The 25,324-nt window shown below is 39.2% G+C and overlaps 1 protein-coding gene across 1 annotated transcript in view; it reads right to left on the bottom strand.

Moving 5' to 3' along the window:
- Positions 1-413: 413 nt before the first annotated feature.
- The window catches only part of LOC122794885 (vomeronasal type-2 receptor 26-like), a 386,917-nt gene continuing 362,006 nt past the window's right edge, over positions 414-25,324 (bottom strand). The window contains exon 6 of the mRNA XM_044063484.1: positions 414-1,315. Within this exon, the coding sequence (XP_043919419.1) occupies positions 414-1,315 (902 nt within the window). The remainder of the gene's footprint in view (positions 1,316-25,324) is intronic.

Below are 25,324 nucleotides of genomic sequence, written 5' to 3'. Positions count from 1 at the left end.
AATCTTTTATATTTTCAATAGTAATAAATAAGAACTTTTATCCTTTATGTTCCAAAGAATGTTTATATTGCCCATTATTTTCCTATTACATCCTTTATCACTCAAATGTTGTAAAATTCTAGATTTTACCATACATGTGGCCTTACCCACATAAAATGCTGAACAGGAGCAAATGCCTAAATAAATGACCCTTCTACTTTTATATGCAATCAATGAATAAATACTAAAACATTTTGTTGCATTGCCAGAGTTAAATTGTTTCGTTTTTAACACAAACTTGCACAAAATGGAACAATTGCAACATGTCATAAAACCACTAGGTGCATTTTCATCTAAAGTAATAAACTTTGGTTAAATTTAACAATAAAGTAATATATTTTGGATGCATATAATTTTTATGGTGCTAAAATGTGTTACTGAATTCTACCTATTAAATGTTTCCTTGTATTTTTCTGAGGTTGAAGTAAAATAATGTAACATTTGGGTAAAAATATACAGCCGAGTAATCCAGCACTTGAGGCTAAGATTGCAAATATCTCTACTGCAACCATGTATTTGCCCTGTGTGCTCAGGTATGCAGGGATAAAGGACAGCCACACACTGACAAATACTAACATGCTAAAGGTAATGAATTTAGCTTCATTAAATGTATCGGGTACATTTCTTACCAAGAATGCAACAACAAAACACACAAGTGCTAACCCCCCAAGATATCCCAGCATGCAATAAAAGCATATTACATTGTGTTCATTGCACTCAATAATTATTTTGCCATTTGCATATTTTGAATTGTAATCTACAAAAGAAGGGCTGCTTAACATCCAAAGAACACATATGAGAAATTGTCCAGTGGAACAGAAACAGACCACTAACTTGGGCACTGTTGGCCCTAGTAGTTTTTGTAGTTTACTGTCAGGTCTTGCTGCTTTGAAAGCAATTACTACAATAATAGTTTTTGCCAAAACTAAAGAGACACTAGTGGAAAAAATTATACCAAATATGCTTTGACGAATTAGACACGTTATTGCAGTTGGTTTACCAATAAAAATTAAGGAGCACAGAAAGCACAGAATGAGTCCCAAAAGAATAAGATAGCTGAGTTCCCTGTTGTTAGCCTTGACTATCGGTGTATCTCTGTATTTAATAAAAATCCACAAGACTGAAGTACTGACGAGAGTCATGAACATTGCAATGACAGCAAGACTTGCACCCAAGGGTTCCTCATACATTAAGAACTCAATCACTTTGCGGATACATGCATCATGGTTTTCATTAGGCCATTCATCTTCTGGGCATTTCCAGCAGTCTAGAGAATCTATTACAGACATTATATAATTATTAATGTGATTTAAAATGAAAAACATATTCATGATGTTATTTAAAAAGCAGTGATATGTCATGTTATTATGTATTGCAGCTTCAGCTTTTGCAGAATTCATGACTGATTCTACAGATTTTTTGAAGATCTTAGTTACTTAATGAATTCAGTTCTATTGTTTAGGTAGAATAAAAAAATACATTTTAGACTGAGTAAATATTGCATATAACTCATTTTACGAAGTGTTCCCAGCAGAAGCAGCAGAAGTTGTTTTGTTACTGCATTGATATACTACAGACTAATATGGGTTGATCAACCAAATGTAAATTTAACACTTCATTTCTCAAAGGTAGTTGGAAGGCCTTCATGGTAAATAAGAAGCTACAGTGCAAAGAGCTGATGTGCATTTAAATCCCAAGCATACATCAATTATGTCTTTAGATGAATCACACTTCAGAAATTCCTCTGGAATTCTTAGGCAAATACTCAGGCAAAATATCAATTTACAAATCCATCAACAACTTCAGCAACATTCTACAGATGAACATCAGCACAGTCACTTCAATACGAGAACTGTCCTTAAAAGTTATGAATTTCAAATTAAGGTAGACTTTTTATGTGAAAATTGTATTTAACAAGCCAACATGATAAATAGAAATAGTTCAACTGTAAGAGGCACAAATTAATAACATGGAAAACTCAGTAATTAACACTGAGGGGAGATTAAAGAGGAAGAGAATCTAAATGATTTTTTATTAAAACAAACTTTATACAGATAGCCATCGATCAAGAATGTACTCATCATTTTGTCTTCATTCTATCCGTAATCTACAGGTACAGACATCTACCATTCATGGACAAACCAATATACTTGGGGTGTGCTGGAACTCAAGATAATCCAAAATCCAACACAGAAAAGGCATACATACAACAGCTGCAAAAAAGCCAAGCACAGGAGCAAAAAACACAAACCTGTTTCAGTACTGTTGCATTTTCTTCAGTTTGGCTCTGCTTCGTTACATTTGTATATCTGATTTATAGCTTAAAATGGCCACAAAATTACATCATTTCCTTGTCCATTTATACCAAATGTTTAAATAACAATGTACTATAAATTGAATGTTGTAATGGAACACAACATATTTATTGCAACTATATCAATAAAAATATGCATAATCTGCTTTCAATTATCTTTATAATGTAAACAAAGTCTTCCCATGTGAAGTTTTGCAACTAGCGTCTCCTTCTAATGTTAAAACAATATTAATTGCAGAAAAGGAAAAGGCAAATATTAGAAATGTCCCTTAAGTTTGGGTCTAAATAAAGGCTTTTGAAGGACAAAACAATTATTCTAAAGTCAACAAATACTCATGGTAATATTTTAATTGTCATTTTTGTGTTTTTTCTTTATCAAGTCCAATAAGAAAATAACTTTGCCACTTTATCTTCCAAAGAATATTTATCCTAGTGCATTATTCTCCCTCTTGCATCTCCGTGTCACTGAAATGCTTTGAAATTCTAGATTTTAACATAAGTTTGGTTTTATCCACATAAAAGGCTGAACATGCATAAAGGCCTATATACATACCGCTTCATTTTGTATGCACTCAAGAAATACATTATAAAATATTTTGTTGCATTATCAGAGGTAATGCTTTTAGTCTTTACTGCAAACTTGCATTAGGAACAATTATCTCATGAAGAAGAATCACTAGGTATATTTTCATCTAAAGTAATCAACATTGCTTCCCTGACTCTTCTAATGGTGCCCCAAATACTGTTCAGTATTCATTAAACTTCTAAAAGTAAAATTACAAGCCACATATAGTTCTTCAGAGAGAGATGGTTATCTGCCTTCATAATATGACACTACTTTCCTACGATGTTTGAATAATACATGTATTGGTTCTGTAAGTGGTAATGAATGCTCACATGTATAAATCAAACATGCCCTGATCATGATAAGTAATTGTTCCCTGTTTGATTTTTCAGCTGTTACTCTAGCCTTAATAACACCACTCTTCTTATACCCCCTCAACAAAAATGTTCAATTTAATTCACCAGAGCATTTCCTAAAATCAAGGTTAGTAGAAGAAATTCCTTATATTCTTTGGAATTGGCACTTAGAAATATTTCCGACAATGAGGCCCAGATGACTGCTGTCTTCCTTTAAAAAACTATATTTTTGAAAAAAAAGGCCTGTTATGTAATGCAGTGCCCAGTGTATCACATTAACCTCTGCCTTATTTGAATATCCAAAAAATAAATTTCATTGGGATGTAAATCAGTCATGAATTGTATGTCTTATTTATTTTCATTCAAGTATTTAACAAACTGAAACAGCTCTTCTTTTTCAAATGTAAAAGTGAGGGGGTAATTTATTTAGCCCATTGCTCCTATTCAGCATTGCTGGAAGAAAGTGGGTATAGCATTAATCATAGGAATAGAGACTTCTAGGCTGTTGTTAGTTTTGTATTTGAGTAGGGAGTTCATTGTTTGGATAAAATTGGAATTAAGGAATTGAGTTAGTTTGATATACTTCCATTATAGTGGGGTTAGTTGGTATAAGATGAATTGTTCCACTAAGGTTTAGTACATTATTTATTATGGTTCATAATAATTTAGGATGTTGTTATTGTTGAATGTTTTGTAGTTTGGTATAGAATGAATTTTGTCAAATTTAATGTGATATTTGACTTATTTTTAGTTGTCTTAGTTGTAAGTTAGAAGGCATTTTATTTTATTTTATTTTATAATCATTAGTTTTTTGTGCAGCAGGTAAGAGTGATAAAGGATAATGAGGGAAACGTGCTCACAAGCGAGGAGAGTGTGTTGAGCAGATGGAAAGAGTACTTTGAGGGGTTGATGAATGAAGAGAATGAGAGGGAGAGAAGGTTGGATGATGCGCAGATAGTGAATCATGAAGTGCAGTGGATTAGCAAGGAGGAAGTAAGGATAGCTATGAAGAGGAAGAAGAATGGAAAGGCTGTTGGTCCAGATGACATACTTGTGAAAGCATGGAGGTGTTTAGGTGAAATGGCAGTGGAGTTTTTAACTAGATTGTTTAATGAAATCTTGGAAAGTGAGAAGATACCTGAGGAATGGAGAAAAGGTGTTTTGGTACCAATTTTTAAGAATAAGGGTGATGTGCAGAGCTGTAGTAACTACAGAGGGATTAAATTGATCAGTCACAGCATGAAGTTATGGGAAAGAGTAGTGGAAGCTAGGTTAAGAAGGGAGGTGATGATTACTGATCAGCAGTATGGTTACATGCCAGGAAAGAGCACTACAGATGCAATGTTTGCTCTGAGAGTGTTGATGGAGAAGTACAGGGAAGGTCAGAAGGAGTTGCATTGTGTCTTTGTGGATTTAGAGAAAGCATATGACAGGGTGCCTAGAGAGGAGTTGTGGTATTGTATGAGGAAGTCAGGAGTGTCAGAGAAGTATGTAAGAGTGGTACAGGATATGTACAGGGGTAGTGTGACAGTGGTGAGGTCTGCAGTGGGAGTGACAAATGCATTTAAGGTGGAGGTGGAATTACATCAAGGATCAGCTCTGAGCCCTTTCTTATTTGCAATGGTGCTGGACAGGTTGACAGACGAGATCAGACAGGAGTCCCCGTGGACTATGATGTTTGCAGATGACATTGTGATCTGTAGTGAGAGTAGGGAAAAGGTGGAAGAGACCCTAGAGAGGTGGAGATATGCTCTAGAGAGAAGAGGAATGAAGGTCAGCAGGACTACGACAGAATATATGTGTGTGAATGAGAGGGAGGATAGAGGAATGGTGAGGATGCAGGGAGTAGAGGTGGCGAAGGTGGATGAGTTTAAGTACTTGGGATCAACAGCTCAGAGTAATGGTGAGTGTGGAAGAGAGGTGAAGAAGACAGTACAGGTAGGGTGGAGAAGAGTGTCAGGAGTGATTTGTGACAGACGAGTACCAGTAAGAGTGAAAGGGAAGGTATACAAGAGGGTAGTGAGACCAACTATGTTATATAGGTTGGAGACAGTGGCACTGACAAAAAGGCAGGAGTCAGAGCTTGATGTGGCAGAGTTGAAGATGTTAAGATTTGCACTGGTTGTGACGAGGATGGACAGGATTAGGAATAAGTATATTAGGGGGTCAGCCCAGGTTGGAAGGTTTGGAGACAAAGCCAGAGAGGCAAGATTACGTTGGTTTGGACATGTGCTGAAGAGGGATGCAGAGTATATTGGGAAAAAGATGCTAAGGATGAAGCTGCCAGGTAACAGGAAAAGAGGAAGGCCTAAGATAAGGCTTATGGATGTGGTGAGAGAGGACATGCAGGTGGTTGGTGTGACAGAGCAAGATGCAGAGGACAGAAAGAAATGGAAACAGTTGATCTGCTGTGGCGACCCCTAACAGGAGCAGCTGAAAGAAGAAGAAGATAATCATTAGTTTTTTCCAAGTTGTGTCTCTTGCTTTCATAAATTGACTGGTATTTCTGGTCGGCCATGGAGCAGGATAGGCTTTAACTATTTTTGTTCTGATGGGGGAAAACTTTGTTTAATATATTTAGGAAAAGTGCAGTTGTGTAAGTAAGCTTACCATAACAGTAGATAATTGAATACTCACTGCTACAGTGGCCTTAACTACATGGATTATATCCTACTAAGGAACTAACAGCCAGCCAGCTTGCAAAGCTTCAGGGCACCTTCCACATGCCAAAACCATCAGTCAACTTGAAGTTAACTGACTAAAAAGATAGCTCTGAGTGCCAAGCCCTGCAGAGCTTTCACACCAACAGAAAGAAGGAGGCTGAGCCCTGAGAGGACAATGCTAGGAACAACAAAAAATAAGAATTTATACCCTGACATACACAACACACCAAAGAAAATGGGAGATGGAGGGAGTGAGTGGCCACTGTAATAGCTATCATTCAAACACCTTCTGTTATGATAAGTTTACTTACACAGCTGTACTATGTTCATCATAATGATCACTGTTGCAGTAGCCTTAGCTATATGGGTAGATTACCTTAGCTTCCTGCATTTGGAATGTAGAAGGAGAAGAGGCCAAATGCCCCAATGCTCCTAGCAAGGCCTGACCTAGACCTAGAGAATGAATCAAACTTATAGTGCTTTGTAAAAGTATGTACAGAAGACCAAGTTGCTGATTCTATATACTTTTATAATCCAACCCTTTCCAAAAAGCCATAGATGAAGCCAAGACCCTGTCCTTTACCTTGCCCAGAATAGTTTTTGTGGTAAGTATAGAAAAAAGGAAATATCCTTAGACAACAATTTGTAAATTGTCTCTTTGGACACGGGTTTTCTCTTCTTCTTACCTTCACAAGAAATGAGCAATTGATCTGAAAATCTGAAAAATTTAGATCTGTCAAGATAATACTGAGTTGTCTGTTGACATCCAAGGTATGGATTAGCTTTTCTCTTAAAACTTTAGGTTCAGGAAAGAAAACAGGTAGATGGATAGTTTTGGTTTAAAGTAAACTTGGATACCACTTTAGGCATAAAAGAAGGACTAGTTCTCAAAGAAATCTTGTCTCTGTGGAAAATAAGATAGGGCTAACTGTATGACCTTGCGACTTGGATACCCTTCTTGTAGAGGTCTGGGAAAACACAATGTTAAGGAGGATCCATGGGCATCTATGTTGAAATGGCTGATAAATGAACACTGATGAAGGAGTAAGAAAGGCCATAGGATAATAACTCACACAAATATTGTAAAACCAGAGAACAACTTGCTCTGAATGGGTGCTGGTTATGATATTGGTACTAGAAAATCTCTTCCATTTGTTAATACATGATGTTCTGGTTGAAGGCTTTCTTGCTTCCATTAGTACCTGCTGCATGTCCTCAATAAAAAGGTGCCTAAAGGAAATTAAGACCCTATCTTCCAGATAGGCATATGGAGTTGATTGGGTTCAGGGTGTATCAGACACCCCTGATCTTGTGTGAACAGATAGATTCTGTGAGGAAGCTTGTGGCAATTTTCCCTAGCCATTTACAAAAGAATGGAGAACCACAGTTACCTGGGAGAGAAGGGAGTCACCACAATGATCTCTGGGGATTCTTTCTGAAACTTCAAAAATATGTCAGATATCAGTGGAAAGGGTGGAAAACATACAGGGACATTCTTGTCCAAGGAAAAGAAAATGAATCTGTTATCCAGTCATTCTTACATGGAGTTCTGGAGTAGAAGCTTGCCAGCTGATTGTTCAGAGAAGAGGCAAATAAGTTTACTTGAAGAACTCTCCACAGATGGATCAAATCTTGGAAAACCCCATGATATAGTTTCCATTTGTGAGGGTCTGACCTTGTCCTGTTCAGCTTGTCTGTTGTTTTTAGAACCCCTGGCCATTTTTTCTTAAACATCCACTTAACTTGCCTTTTATTGAGATTGTTCATTTTTTTTTTCCAAAACTGGATGAGAGATTAAAGAATCCCTCAGAAAATTTGGAAAAGAAGAGCTGAAAAATCTTGGAGATTCCAATATTCAACTTACTCTTCATTATACCTTTTAATCACCTCTCTAACTGAGGGCCAAACATTGAATTTCTATCCAAAGGAGAATCTAGAATCTCATTTTAACATCATTTGGGAGGTTTTAAGAATGCAGCCAGGAAAACCTCTTCAAAACAGTACAGGTGGCCATAGTCCTGGAAGAAATATCAACTAAGTCATACACACACTGTAAACTGCTGCATGTCGAAGGGAACCTGCTGTTGCCAGGGATCATGCCACCATCAGTGAAGAGCCTGCGATGGAACAACCACTCTCGACCATAGACGAATTTCTGGTGAACCTAGGTACACCCAAGAACTCCCAGGCATCCATCACACCATACATTGTGGAGGTAGGTGCCACAGTGTCCACAGCAGAGGAGCGTCCAGTTAAGCTTACTGTGTTCACCAGTGTAATACTGTATCAGTCATTGTTGCAGGCTGTACATACCAGTACATGGGTGCCAGGTCTATCTGCATTGGGTGGGGGGGGGGGGTTTACTCTCGGTTTTGCACACATAATCAGAATGTCAGCAATATAGCCATTACCATAGTAGCTACTGTACATGTGGATATATGCACATATTACCAGCAACACAAAGAAAGACAGCTACCAATGCAAGTACACCCTTAAATCATAAAATAGTCCAGTCAGAATAAAATGGTGTAAGCAGGGCACAATCCAGGATAGAGCAATAAACAGCAATACGTTGCAGTTAAAAACCAGGTTTAATAAAAAGTTAGCACTTTCACAACAGAACTTGTTGCTTCATCAGACTTAAAACATACAATGAAAAAGAGCACACTATATAATAACCAAAATAATTAAGGACTCCACCCTTAAACCAATTGCATGGCAACCAGTATACAGCAGTTTAAACATACAATGAAAATGAGCACATTATATAACAGCCATAATAACTAAGGACTCCACCCTTCAACCAATCCCCATGGTAACCAGTATATAGCAGCTTAAACATAGCAGCTAAGAAAATGTCGAAGGACATATCCGAAATGAATATAAATTATAAACTATAAACACTATCTGACCCTTCTTAATTTCAAAAAAGGAGCCCAGGGGGACATGATCACTTAGTCTCTTACCAGAATCTGCACATCCCCTGAAAATACATTTAGCTTCTGTGACTTCTGTATAGTTCCTAACATTACCCTTACATTTGTTCTCCCTAATTAAATCTACTACCATCAATTTAAAGTGATGTCCACTTCCCTCCTCTTGAACATGTTTGGCAAGGGCATTGTTTGGAGCACAAATTCTGATATCATATAAGTGCTCTCTTATCCTAAATTTCAAATGTCTATCAGTTTTACCAACATAAAACACACTACATACCTGACTCTCAGCCAGGTAGACCACATGACAGGTATGACAATTGGCATCAACCCCAAATTCATATCTTTGTCCAGGATGTATAAAAACAGAAGATTCCATAATAAAAAAAAACAATAATTAAAAGACTGATATGGTTGGGCGCCCTTACCCTGTCGCTGTGCAGATAACTCTACTGTGTGGGGATAGTATAACATTCTTTTTATAGAGTTCTTGTTCTTATAAGAGAACCTTGGTCGATCACCCTCTAACCTCTGGGATCATAATCAATACAGACCAGTGCTTTTGTATAATATCAGAAATGTCAGAGAATTACTAGTATGAAACATGGGGATATTCAATGTATTAATTCTATCACTTGAACAACTCACATTCCCCTTTTCAGAGAAGTAAGATCTCCCTTCATCTCCTCTCATAGTAGCAACTTCTCTTAAGCAAGTATGTACCTCACTTTCTTCATACCCTCTGTCAATAAACTTCTTAGCCAGAGTCTCTAACTCCTCAGAAAAGGCAGTGTCATCCACAAACATTGGATGCCCTTAGGCCTTGCCCTTTCACTATATTACAGAATACATGGTGACAATGCATACTTCATCTATGTAAGAAGGAATTCCTATGGCACTGTTTCCTATATATCCCCAAACCAAGACCTCTGCAAGGACGGCAGGTGCTCAGGCTCAAAAAGCAAAATGTAAAAAGACAGTCTCAGTGATAAACTATTGACACATGGTGGCAATACAGCAGGACAGAATGGCATAGCAGCACTGCAGAAATATGATGTCAGCAAGGTATGGCAGTATACATGCATGGCTCCCTAGGAGCATATGTCTATCAGGGACAATGGGGGCTGTCAGCATAATCATGCATTCATACACTGTGATATGGTCTACCCTAAATATGTGTCACTTGGGTTTTCTGAACTTAAAAATCTAGAAGGTGTGGTGATGGAGTTTACACATCTGCAAATAACCTGTGTCCAGGTCAGACAGTTGGAAGACATCAGTTATGACTATGTAGATGAGGGCAATTTAGGGCCATCAGCTAGTTACAGGGCCATAAAATGCATAACTGCTGCATAAGGATAGCCCATTAGGGCATGACTGTAGTGCTAAAAAAGGTTATATTTATACACACACAGAGTTGGCTACTGTGAGATTAGAACCCCTACCTATTTACTACTATACACTACAGCTTGCAGTACTTATTGCATGCACCACATAGTCTACCTGATATTACACTGGCAGCCAGCGCTCTTAAGGTGAATGACCAAGAACACTGCATCAATGGCCCCAGACACTATTTCAGGATGCCTTCTAAATACCATGGAACATGACCTATCAGGGCCTCTGGAATTACTATTTAACTGTAGCCTCCAAACAGGCTTCAAGCCTCATGAATGGAGAAAGGCAACAGTCATCCCTCTGCACAAAGGTGGGCCATCTACAGACCCTGGAAAATACAGACCCAAAGTCTCACTAGTCTTCTACTTAAAGCCATGGAAAGAGTTATCATGGAGATGATAAAAAGAGATGTAATAAACCTCCAGACACTCGACCCAGCCCAGTTTGGTTTTGTCAAGGGGAGATCATGCTTACTCAACCTGGTGGAATTCTTTGAGAAGGTCACCAAAGCAATGGATGAGGGCAAAATCATTCACACTGCCTACCTTGACCTGGCCAAGGCATTTGACGCAATACCCCACTCAAACATTGCTGACAAACTAAAGAGGTTAGGTACAAACCCGTATGTCACCCGGTGGATAGCCAGATTTCTCACAGACAGTACCCAGGTAGTTAGAACTGGGGAATCCACCTGTACAGTTAGGCCAGTCACTAGTGGAGTCTCTCAGGCATCAGTCCTTGGACCGCTCCTTTTTGGAATTTACTTCTTAGAAGTCAAAGACAATGTCAGTGGTCTCTGGCTGACTAAATTTCCACATGACTGCACATTAGGAGCTGTCATCGAACCTCACACTTACACAAATGTTCTCCAGGAGGGGCTGACACAGACAAACAGCTGGTGTCAAAATCATGGAATAAAACTAAATGCCAAGAAATGCATAATAGTATCCTTTTGGAAGTCATCCATCCCTGGTAACTATTATATTGACAACACACCCCTTAGCGTTGACCCAATAGTCAGGGACGTAGGGACACACATAGATAGTAATCCAGCCTTTGATCATCATATATCTACAGTGGTGAGGAAATCATTCTCTGTTGTGCAACTTATAAACAAAGGTATGGTATCTAAGTCCAAAGAAGTCATTGCTCCACTATATTCTGTATTCACCAGATCTATCATTGAGTACAATGCCCCCTTTGGTATGTACCTAACTAGGCATATCCAACAACTGTAATGTCCACAGAGGTTCCTCACTAAAAGAAGAGAGGGTGTAATATGTCCTATGCAGACTGCCTCAAGGTCCTATCCCTGTATTCTGTCTTCTACATGCTTTTGAGGGAAGATCTATGACTGGCATACAGAGCATATTCAGACCCCACTCTGATGGACCTCCTGCATATCCACAGAACAAACAGAACCAAAATTACCCATTCTAAAGACTTAAACCTAACCTGTGATATAAATAGGACCTGCTGGAGAGATAGGTATGTATCCCAGAGACTACCCCATAATGGAACAGGCTCCCCATCCATGTGAAGCAGAGTTCCTCCCTAATCTAATTCAAGTGGAACGTGGATGACTGGATGGGAAACCAGAAATTCATCACTGGTTTGGCACCTATGTCTCTGATGCAAACAGGTAACCTGTAAATGGATCATCTCCTAGGACCTTGCTTACACTTATCAAGGGTATCAGAACTTGTCAGAGATTTAGGATGCATGACTAAGCTTAAAAATGACCTTGCAGTTGTTAGCCTAGTAAACATCTATGAACCTATGAACATCACAAACATTGTAGAGGAGGGCAATTCAGAGGTCAGGAGCTAGTGCATAAAATGCTTAACTATTGCATGTGGATAGCCCATATGGGCATGTCTGTAGTGCTGTAAATGGATATATTTACACTCACACAGAGTTGGATGAAGGGAGATTAGAACGCTGACTGATCTACTATTACACACTATAGCTTTCAGTACTTATCGCATGCACCACACGTTACATCTGTTGCATATGTGATTGCAGGCACAGTGCTTGTGGAGTATGCAAAGCAGCTTTGTGTTAGACATGTGTGGCCTGCAGAGTGATATTGTTTAGTACTGTTATTGTTAACATCCCTGCTGTGTGTACAGTCACCAGTATGGCCATATGTGGCTGGTTGCAGTTAGATAGGCAAACATGTGGCCAGGGACAATATGACCTGTCCAAGGCATCCACTGAAACCATTAGACATTACACTACCTGCTAACCTGTGTCTGTCTGCATGGTGACATTCTGCAGGCACAGGAGTCAGTGGGTAAGTGGAGTATGAACTTTTGTGGCCTTGGTCTGGTTCCTTTAGACAACTTTTGTAATGTGTGAGTGCAGATAACCTCAGCATTCCTAGGGTATGTGGGGACATTTATACACCCCCCCCACACACACACATGCACACACACACACACACACACACACACACACACACACACACACACACACACATATATATATATGTGTGTGTGTGTGTGTGTGTGTGTGTGTGTGTGTGTGTGTGTATGCATATATTGGCTAAGTTTCTGGTGTCATTCTAAGGGGTTCCAGTATCTGTCTGCCTGGGTTGACATGATTGACAGACCTCGATGCTTTGCCAGAGATGGCCTGGGCTTCCAGATACTGGCCAAGGCTCTTGCCACCCCTATAGTGCCTTTTTTAGGTGGTGTTCCAAAGACCAAATTACCACCATAACACCTACAAATAAATGCAATCTGAAGGTTATGCTGCTCAACGCTAGAAGACTAAATCACAAAATGCACTGGCTCAAAGCACTCCTTAAAATGGAGAACATTGACATTTGTGCTGTAACATAGACCTGGTTCAAAGCAGCAGAAAGCACCCCTGCACTACCAGGCTATAACTCATTACACACCTTACGGCCCCAGAACTTGGGCCAAAGATCCAAAGGCAGTGGTGTTTCCATGTTCATAAATGATGCACACACCTCCAGACTGGTAGCCCAACAAAACACATCATGGATACTTCAGGTGCAGCTAACAATGGGTAAGACAGTGATTCAGGTCATAGCCTTTATATGTCCCCAACCATGTCCCAAGACTCACACTCCACATTCCTAAGCACCCTGGAGAATATTAGGGTCCAACCTAACACTCTCATACTGAGCAACTTCAACTACCCCTTCAATAACTGGAAAACTACTCATGTACCAATACACTTACCTAACATTTCCTGAAATTCACAAATTCCAATGCCATAGACCAGCTCATTCTTACCCCCACTAGAGGTAGCAACATCCTTGACCTGGTCATTACTAACATGGGCAACCATTGCTCTACACCAATAGTCAACTCCTCCCTGGTTAGATCTGACCACAAACTAATCACCTTGGAAATCTAAATCCCTCCCACCCACCCCGCCCACAAAGGTAACCACCATGAAAAACTTCTACAAAGCTATGTTTGGGCTCCTAAAAAATAGAGGTGGCTAACTTTACAGCACCCATACAAATGGAGAATTGTTGCATGACCGCCGAGTAATACACCGATGCACTGTACGAAAACATACACAAATGCATGGATCAAGCCATACCCAATAGAATCAAGAGGCTCTCCTTCAAATAAAAGGAAGCCAATCTGGTGGTCCCCTACCATAAACAAAATTTTCAACAGAAGGAGGAAACTGATGTGGAATAACGTGAAGTCCCAAGACTGAAAAACTCACTTATCAGCCTCAACAAAAAGTTGAGATCTCTCATCAAATCCTCTAAAGCTATCTATGAAAACAGAATTGCAGCAGATAGTAAAGACAACCACAAGGCCTTATATAGTTATGTAAAGAATCTCCACAGCAATACCCAGATTTACTCTGAGCTACTGCACAATGGTACTTCCTATACCGAGCCAACATATATTGCCAATATACTAGCCGACAGATTCGGTGCCAACTTTACCCCTCTCTCCCCAAAGGACTAATCACAATACCAGTAGATTGCCAGGCACTCAGAAGTACTGCTGCAAAGGTTAAAACAGCACTGTTCAAGGCTAAGAATACAGCTTCTATGAGACCTGACAATATCTCTGGCTGTGTTCTATATGAACTACAGAGTGAACTAGCACCTCATCTGTGTGCTCTGTTCAATTATAGCCTCAGCTCAGGCTTTGTCCCTACCGAATAGTGCACTGCTACAGTCATCCCTCTCCACAAAGGAGAGCAACTATAGACCCTTTGAACTATTGCCCCATTAGCCTGACAAATATGATATCCAAAGCTATGGAATGCATCATCATGGACCTAATAGACAAGAATATAGGGAATCTCCAAACTCTGGATCCCACACAGTTTGGTTTTGTGAAGGGTAAATCATGCCTGCTCAAAAAGGAGGACTTCTTTGAGCCATTCACCAGAGCTGTAGATGAAGACAAGGTGGTTCATACAGCATACCTTGAGCTGGCCAAGGCCTTTGATACCATTCCTCATTCAGGAATCATAAAAAAACTCACTGAGCTAGGCATTAACACCTATATCACTAGGTGGGTTGCAAACTGGCTCACAGATAGAACCCACAGTGTGAAAGTAGCTGACTTCAAGTCAGACTGCTGACCAGTCATGAGTGGAGTCCCACAGGGTTTGGTCCTGTGTCCTCTCTACTTCTCTGGAGTCCAGGCCAACACGTAGGGACTCTGGCTGACAAAGCTCACAGACGACTATAAGTTGGGATCTATTATTAACTCCTCAAGTGATGTTGACAACCTACGGAAAGGTCTCATGGAGACCAAGAACTGGTGTCAGAACCATGGACTTAAGCTCAATGCCAAAAACAGTATCGTCATCCCCATTGGGATAAACCTGGTTCCCATGAATTACCACATTGATGGTAGTCCACTGCACACAGAAGGCATTATAAGAGTTCTGGAAACACAGGTTGACAGCAACCTCTCTTTTGTCCAACACATTGCCATTGTGTTCAGAAAGTCCTTCTATGTGGCACATCTCATTAGTAAGGGTTTTGCATTCAGGAAAAAAGAGGTCAATGTCTCCCTCTACTCTTCCCTCATTAGACCAATCACTGAGTACAATGCCTCAATTGGCACTGACCTCAGCATCTAGCACATACAGATGAGGCAGAGCTGCAGCAGCCTGCAGTATTCCTTCAGTTAAAAATCCCATGTCTGGACTCCACTGGTGCAGAGTATAGGGGTGAAATCAGATTATAGGGTGTATTCAACCTTTATAGTACTCTGCTGTAGGTGCAGCCTGTGTGATTGGCTACCTGTGATGCATTCCATCTTCCAAGTACATCATTAAGGGCTGTTAATGGCCCCAGTCTAAGTGAAACAGGAGTCATCAGTAAATAATATATCATTGGCTTTTTCAGTCACTGTATTTTTGACAACCTTCCTCGCTGAGCACTGAGGTGCGCTGCACAAGCACATGTTGCAAAGCTAAACAATGCTCAGCAGTTAGTGCATACACCCCCCATGAAAGGTCATGCTCAGTAAGGTGGAGCACCTTGCAAACACATGCAAAAATGATGAAACATGTGCCTGTGAGTAAACAAAGGTTAGCAGACACTGTATACACCGCCCTGCTTCACACAACACTGCACAATGCAAACAAGTGCCACTGATCTCCAGTGAGCATACAAGTCCTCAGATACACCCCCTTTGATGTCAGCTACCTCTTCTCTGGACACCGACATGGTTCAGTGCCTACACAGATGGGATCTGTGGACACAGATACCCATTTGAGCTATTCAGTAACCCCAGCTCATTTGCATAGAGTTCTGTTCACACAGCCTGGAAACTACACAGTTCCAGGCCCTCCCTCATTAGTAACAGCACTGTTTCACCATTATAGATACACCATGCAGGGTCCTATAATACATTACTGTCACATGCTAATAAATCTTCATTTTTACACTTTCTAATTTTTTTTTATAACATTTTTGCGCACTGCAGCGTACCAAGCAAACAAACCCAGATTATTAAAAAATATAAAAAAAATTTTAAATTATTTTCCATATGGTTTTGGACACACAATGGATAGCTTTGCACATACCTGTGTCTGCTATGCTATTTCTGCCCATCTAACTGCACTTTTACAGCCCCAGTTGTCTGTTGTACATCCTGTACATGGAATTTTTCCATGTATACTACGGACATCAATATGGGGTCTGTAAGATGGCCTATCTGCTTGCTGGATCACTCTACTTCCCCTATTTGCATACATTTCACCTACTTATGAGGTGATTTGCATGCCATGGATACTTCCGTGTTGGTGCTCACATGTGCACCGCAGCTCAGTTTACTGGATTGCACACCAGCTTACTTTCATGTAAGCAGTATACCATGATGCCTACACAGAAAGAAAATGTCCATGTAGGCTTTATTAAATTCCTCCCTAAGTCTATTAATTAGTTTGATAAAGCATCAGGTTTAATGTTTAATCCTATTAAAACAGAAACTTATTAATAAAAACATTAATAATTATTTAAGAAACTATAAAAATTTTCTGGGACAATTCACAAATTAATTATCTTGGAATTATAAATAAATCTACTGAAAAAGCTTCAATGGCAGTAAATTATGATAATTTAATAGACACTGTTACTAAAATATTTTTCTTACAATGGAAGATAGACTTACTTTAATAAAATGGTAATCCTATCAAAAATGCTTTCTTATCTACAATAATTAACTATTCTACCTCTTAAAAAAATCTTTAAGAAATTAAATTCTACTCTTCTTAATTTTATCTGGTTCCCCAATAAACTATGAATATCCTTTGACTGGCATGTTAAAGTTGGCAAGAAGGTAGATTAAGTTTTCCAAATGTTGAATTATATGTCAAATTTATAATTCTCAATTTAATATCTCTGTGGTTAAATTCCTCTTACCAATCCACTTGGAAATTCATTCATGAAAGATTAATAAATAATAACAGCTATGCTGTAGAATCTTTCATTAAATTTGGAATTAATAAATTTTACAGGATATTATGTTTAAATAAAAAGAAAAAATACTATTCCTCTCCCTTTATTGATTATATCCTTATCAACCTTAAAAGAATCATGAATTCTAATTATATAATTAAAGATGTATTGTTTTTATTGTTCCCTATATCAAATACTGTGGGTTGTTTGGGAACTTTTAATATAAACAAAATGCTAGACCTTATAGATGCAAATATAATCTTTTGGTATCAGTTCTTAATTGGAAATAAATCACATAATACAGATTATCTTCTTGTAAAACATTGTTTAGAAAATAATGATTGGATGATTATACAATCTTGTAAAAATATGTTAGTGATAAAATCAAAATCTCAATGGATTTTCAATCAAATCATATTCCAAAGATACTTTATTTTTTTTCAGAATCAATAAAATAATAAATCATCTACATCAATAATTTATAAAATAATAAGAAAAGAGTTTGGTTCCAAATATTCATTATTTTGGAATTACTCAACTAAGATTGAGAAAGCTTTTTCTGATAAATGTAGATGCTTGATTCTTAAATCTGTGGAAAATCTACTTCTTCTCTTTACTGGAAAATATATGAGTGAAGATTTCTTCACAGACCTTTTTTAACTTCAATTAAAGTGGTTTTAATATATAACTATAGGAAATTAATTGTTGGAGGTGTAACCAAGTATCTAATGTAAATTAGTGTCATATGATATTGGACTGTAAAATAGTAACTCCTTTTGGGTTGAATTTAGATATTTGCTCAAATTTTATGCACAGATAATTGTATCATTTCTAACTCTTTGATCTTATTTAATGTACCAGTTCCGGATTCGCTTCCTAGGGTGCAGGTGCATCTCCTTTGATTCATTTTAGTTATAGCTAGAAAAATAGCCACAAAGAATTGAAAATGTAAAACTACTCTTTCTTTCACTGAATTCATTAATTTAGTAAAACATGTCCGTAAAACAAAATAGTCAACTGCCAAAGTGAGAACTTCAAATATTACTCCCCAGTTCAGATTTTGGTCAAACATAAGTGATTCACTTAATAAATTTTAATGACTTTGTTTCTATGTTTGAGTTTGTAATGGACATCTTACCTGATAAATTTTAATAATTTAGTTTCTATGTTTGATTTTGTTATGGACATCTGTAAATAGTCATGTTTTTATTCTATGTATCTTTAAATAATTTGTACAGTCTTTGTTTTCAAATTAATAAATAGTTGTTTTAAAAAGAAACTGAGCTCTTCTCTGAGTCTGAATCAGAAATCCAAGGAGAAAACCATATATCTGTCCCATCTTCCTATCCAGATTCAGAATCTTGAATTTCTTCATGAAAAGAAGTATCCTTTGTTTTTTACCAGAAACTAGTTTACAAGAATGCTCAATAGCCTGAATTAAACACTCAGCCAGATCATGTAAACTACATGTTTAGTTTTCTGTTTCTTCTTGACAGGAAAAATGGGAACAACAGGATTATTAATGGCAGCAGCAACTTTCACAAGAATGGGTACTACATTTTGACAAAACAGGGAAGTCTTCCCTGTTCCCTTTCTCAGGACCAAAAAGAGAGGGATTCAGGGTAAAGCATGAGTAATCTGAGGTACAATTAATGGCCACAGCAGAGTCACCCACTTGTAGCTGAGGTAAATTGCTGGCCTACTGAGGTAGCAAAGGTTGTTTTCATAGTTTTTTTTTCCTTTTGCAGCTGGAAGAAGGACTGACTATGGGACCAACAGTTTATTCTCTGGTCAAGGTGACAATGGTGCCTCTTTCTCAGGGAAAATGAGCAACAAAGGCCAGTAAAATTTAAAGTTTTTAAAATTCACTTTTTTCACAAAAAATACAGTAAAAATTACTATAAAACAATTAGCCAGAATCAAAAAGTAAACTAAACCCAATTGCTCTGCAGATTTAAATACTTTAAATAATTTTTAAAATGACAAGGGAAAAGTGTTCTCATTTTAAAGTACAATACAGTCTTGTGACAATCTGTTAAAACACAAGCTTCTAGCTTTACAATAACTTTCTTAAACAGGATACCGTTATTGAATAAAACATGTTTTTTTTTAATGAAAGCTTTTTTCCCCAAAGGGAGACAACCTGTTCAGTAATGGAACAGCACATGCTGGCCATTGATCTTGAAACCCTCAGATGTGTGTACTCTTAAGTGGCAGGAAAGCTCTGAAGGGCTTGGAGCCTAAACCTGTCTTTTTAGTCAGCTTAGCTTGAGCTGACTGATGATTTAGGTAGATGAAAGGTGTGCTGAAGCCTTGAAAGCTGTCTGTCTTTTATATGCTTGGCATGGTATAACCCATATAGCTAAGGCTACTGTAGCAGTGATCAGTATAATGAACATGTATTGTTAAATTTTGAGATAGCATAATTTTAGAAAGTTCTGGTTAAGTAGGTTGACAGGTGATCACTTAAGGTGTTAGGCAGTGTTCCAAATGATGTGTATTTTTGGTGGGATGTAAAAATCTTGCCTAGGGTAGATTTCTCTTGTAGCATTTTAGTATTGATAAGCTCAGTGAAGCTGTATAAGGGAATACTGTTTGATGGATTTCCAGAAGCTATTTTCAGATAGTCTATATATTAATGTCACTTTGAATTATTGTTTCTTGCATATGAATGGATAACCAATAGATAAAAGTTTTCTAACACAGAGATGTTATTACTTGGTAGTATGTAAATAGATACAATAGGCTCTTTTTATGGCTATTTAGTTTCAGGGAAGTTATAATTACCTCTGTATTACAGTTTGTAAGATATTGTGCATATTATGGCCACTCGAGCATTCTCTTCATGTTTCTGTCCAACCTAAGTATACTGAATCCTGGACATATAATTTCTTCATATTTGATATCTTTCATATCCAGGTTTATGTAGCAATACGTATATTGGGAAAGTAGTTTGCTAGCCAGGCATGGACTTCAAAAAGTCTGCTGTAAATGGTTCCTATGTTTGCACAAAATATTTTGAGGCAAGTTTCGTCTGTTGGGATGATGGTAGTTAGAAGGAAAGACAGCACTGCTGTGGTACTTGGGATTGTGCTTGAGATTGGTTGGATGCAGCCACTTAGTTTTAGTGTCATGATAGAGAGGTTGCAGAGATGTAGTCACATATTTAGTTTAGAAATTGATATTGGGTTTGTATTTTTTTTTTTTAAACTAATTCTGCATTCTGCTTTAACAGCATATTAAAACTTCAAAAGAGACCAGTGTCTTTCTAGTTGCCTGCCTCTTATGTTAATCTGACCATATATCTCATTTCCTCTCTACTTTCACTGGCTTGTATGAGAAATCACTAAGTCAAAACCCCCTCCCCTTCAACTATTTAAATTCATTGGCCATTCTACTGTATTCCATAGTACCAGAATACAAAAGTGACCACACCTTTCAACCCATCTTGCTGTTTTAAAAATAGTAACTCTCCACTAAACCTTAACTTTTTAAACAGGTAAAACTTAAGTTACCTACTTTCACGTCTAACTTCTCTGCAGTGTGCATTTTTTTTTTCATCTTACCTTTAAGCATCCCTTTGACTAGCACTTTCTCTAATACCTGCAGGAAAGCACTAGGAAGCCTTAAACTGATACAAGCACTCAACTCTCCTTGTTAATAAGGAGAAATTAATAGTAGGCACTAAACAGCCTTTAATTGCAAAGTACCTTGCTAAGGTAAGGGAAAACAGCTCCTGTACTTTACAAAAAAAAAAAAAAGCACCAAACCAGGCATGTCCAAGGGTCAGCTTCCGGTGATTTCTCCTGTCCACCTGGTGAATCTGGGCATACTGGGGCAATGCAGCAATTGCCTCATGTACAGAGACAACCCTCTCCTCCTACCACTCAACACTACAACCTGTGAGAGATGCACTTACATAGCCAAAATGGAAGCAAAGCTCTCTCCACCCAAGATTGTGCTAGACAGTCAAGAGGAGAAGGTTAACACCCACACTACACCTCAAGCAACACATAGCCCTTCTAAACTCACACCACCAACACCCACATATAGCAACACTAAATCCACATATGCAGAGGCCCTTAACTGTGACCTGCTCAAGCAACAAGGACCTCTGAAGCTGAAACGCAAACACCAATCACAAACAAAGTGTCACATAGCTCACAACACCAGTGTGCCACCCAGCAACAGCCCCTAAGGCAAGACAATGTACCTAACACTTTAGTCATAGGTGACTCTATAGTCCAGCACACTGATGTCCCTCTCACCAGGTTGAACAAGGAGAAAATTACAGTCAGCTGCCTGTCGGGTGCCAGGATCCGCCACATAACGCATGCACTCAAGTCACTCCACAACAAGTACAAATAAGACTCTGTCATTGTCCATGTTGGAGTGAATGACTTGAGACGTTTCTCCCTGGACTACATGAAAAGAGACATGGAAGAGCTCTTGGATCATGTGGCCCAGGCAGGTATGACCCTAGCCCTGAGTAGCATCCTGCCTTCGCCCAGAATGATACCACAATATAAGGACAAAATGATTGACTTCAACAATTGGCTAAGCTTCTGGTGTCATTCAAAGGGGATCCAGTATTTGTCTGCCTGGGATGACATGACTGACAGACCACGATGCTTTGCCAGAGATGGTCTGCACCTGTCGCCCCTGGGATTCAGGTTACTGGCTAAGGCTCTTGCCACCCCTATAGTGCCTTTTTTAGGCAAAGTTCAAAGAACAAAACCACCACCATAACAGGTACAAGCATGCAAAATCTGAAGGTAATGCTACTCAATGCTAGAAGTCTAAACCTCAAAATGCACTCTCTCGTGGCACTCCTAAAAATGGAGAACATCGATATCTTTACAGTAACTGAGACCTGGTTCAAGGCTCCAGAGAGCACCCCTGCAATACCAGGCTACAACTCTTACCACACTTTTCGGCCACCAAAGCAGGACCAAAACACTAAAGGTGGAGGAGTGTCAATATTCACCAAGGATATTCACACCACCAGGCTAGTTGCCCAACACAATGCATCTGAAATTCTCCAGGTGCAACTAACACTAGGTAATACTGCAATCCAAAGTGTAGCTTGCTACAGATCCCCCACCATACCCCAAGATTCTCACTACACCTTTCTAAACATACTGGAAAATATTAAGATAGAACCAAACACCCTAATACTGGGTGATTTTAACTACTCTGCCATTAACTGGGAAAACTACTCATGTACCAACACCTTTGCCCAACGGTTCTTGGAATTCATAAATTCCAATGCCTTGGCTCAACTAATCCATAGTCCCACCAGGGGCTCCAATATCCTAGACCTGGTCATTACCAACATGGGAAAGCGATGCTCCACACCTATGGTCACCCCCTTGTTAGTCAGGTCTGACCATAAGCTAATCACCCTTAACATCCACAACCCACCCCCACCCCGAGTAAGGAAACCTCCATAAAAAACTTCTCCAAAGCCAACTTCATGCTACTGAAGTCAGAAGTGACAAACTTCATGACACCCATGCAGACGGGAACTAAAAGTTCAACTGCTGAATCCTACACTAAGGCACTGTACGAGCACATCCACTCATGCATGAATTGTGCCATTCCAAATAGAACCAAGATGCTCTCATCCAAAAAAAGGAAGCGAATCTGGTGGTTCCCTGCCATAAACAAACTTTACAACAAAAGGAAGAAACTGTTGCAGAAAAGAAGAAAATCCCAGGATGCAAAAAACTTCCTTACCAGCCTCAGTAAGAAACTGAGATCCCTCATAAAATCCTCCAAAGCTAGTTACGAAAATAAAATTGCCAAAGATTCCAAAGACAACCACAAGGCATTCTATAACTATGTCAAGAATTTAAAAGGCAATGCTCAGATCTGCTCTGAGCTAAAAACAGAATGGCATTAAATATACTGATCCCAAGGATATTGTCAATATCCTGGCAGATCGATTCAGTGCCAACTGCACCCCCCTCTCACCCCCTAAATGGCCCATCTCAATACTGGAAGATTGCCAAATTCCAGTAATAATGGCCACACAGGTAAAAAACGCACTTTCCAAAGCTAAGAATACAGCATCCATGGGACCAGATGACATCCCGGGCTGTGTACTACATGAACTACAATATGAACTGGCACCTCACCTAAGTGTCATGTTTAATCATAGCCTCACCTCAGGTTTTGTGCCCAATGAATGGCACAGAGCTACAGTTATCCCACTCCACAAAGGGTATCCACCTTGGATCCCGGAAACTACCGTGCCATCAGTCTGACAAGCCTTATCTGCAAGGCCATGGAGCGTATTATCATGGAACTTATAAACAAAGACATTGGCAACTTTCAAACACTGGACCCCACCCAGTTTGGGTTCGTGACGGGCCAATCTTGTCTCCTGAACCTGATTGATTTATTCGAATCAGTCTCCAGAGCCATGGACAAGGGTAAGGTGGTCCACACAGCCTATCTAGACCTTGCCAAGGCCTTTGACACCATCCCCCACTCTGGAATCATAGATAAACTTACTAAGTTGGGCATTAATCCCTACTTCACCCAATGGGTTGCTAACTGGCTTACTGATAGAACCCACACTGTAAAAGTAGCTGACTCCAAATCCAGCTCCAGACAAGTGACAAGTGGAGTACCTCAGGGTTCAGTCCTGGGACCGCTCTTGTTTGGCATCTACTTCTCTGAAGTACAGGCCAACACTAAGGGACTCTGGATAACAAAGTTCGCAGATGACTGTAAACTGGGAGCCATTATTGAATCCCCAAATGATGTGGATACTCTACAAAAGGGCCTTACAGAAACAGATGCTTGGTGCCAGAGCCATGGGATCAAGCTCAATGCCAAGAAATGTATAGTTATCCCCTTTGGGAAAAAACATGTATCCGTGAATTACCATATAGGTGGCAGGACACTAAACACCGAAAGTGTGATAAGAGACTTAGGGACACAGGTGGACAGTGGTCTCACCTTCAATAACCACATCGCCACAACAGTCAGGAAATCCTTCTATGTGGCACACCTCATCACTAAGGGCTTTTTATCCAGAGAAAAGGAGGTCATTGTCCCTCTGTACTCATCCCTCATTAGACCCATTATAGAATACAACGCCCCATTTGGTATGTACCTCTCAAGATATCTGCAACAACTGGAAAGGCCGCAGAAATACCTCACTAAAAGAATCACAGGCCTAAAGCAGATGCCCTACGCTGACCGCCTTAAAAAACTCCAGCTATACTCTGTCGCATATCGTCTACTAAGAGGCGATCTCTGCTTAACATACAAGGCCATGTCAAACCGAGAGCTGTTGGACATGCTACACTTAAAGAAATCCCAATCCCTCAGAGCCACACACTCCAGGGATCTAAACCTTGTCATCACAATAAACAAAACATACTGGAGGGATAGGTTCCTGACCCAGAGACTCCCCAGACTCTGGAATAGATTGCCCATACATGTCAAGCAGAGTGCCGCTTTGGTCCTCTTCAAAAGGAACCTTGACGATTGGATGGGAGAAAGGAAATTTATCCCGGGGATCATGTCAGTCGCCCTGCTAGACAGGGGTCCATGGAAATAAATAGTTTTGGAAAAAATAGCCAGGGAATTGTTCTGGCTAGGCTTGTATAGGCCCTAGGACTGATAGCCTAGTACCAACCTATGAACCTATGAACCTAATGGCTTTAGCTTTGAAACACTCTGTGGAAGAAGCATGGTATAGAAAAGGTTCAATTGTAAAGTTGGCAATTGTCAAATTAGGAAGCGAGTTTATAGGACTGGAGGGGATTATGAAGTTTATGCTTGTAAGAGATAATGTGTTAGTAGGCCGAGCAATAAGGTTAAGTAGGCCTTGTAAAGTAATTATTGTGTTGGTGGTCCTGGTCTAAAAAAACATGCCATGATAGTTTAATTACCAAAATGCTCCTGTGGGAAGAGCATAACATGAAGTTGGATGTGTTTTAGTCTAGTTGTAGTGGTAACATGAGCTCAGCAGAGTATAAATTTAGAGGACGTAGAAGTGGGTGGAAATGGGAATAGAGGAACAAAGTGAGCCTGAACATAGTGAGCACAGAGTGAGCAAGTACCGTATCTTTATTACTGTAAGTATTAAACAAAAAATAAAGAGGCAGCC

Source organism: Protopterus annectens, chromosome 2.part1 (assembly GCF_019279795.1).
Source record: "Protopterus annectens isolate FY-2018-M chromosome 2.part1, PAN1.0, whole genome shotgun sequence".
NCBI classification, from domain to species: Eukaryota; Metazoa; Chordata; order Ceratodontiformes; family Protopteridae; genus Protopterus; species Protopterus annectens.
The sequence above is the reverse complement of the archived record's forward strand: the minus strand, read 5'-3'. Positions and strand labels throughout refer to the sequence as shown.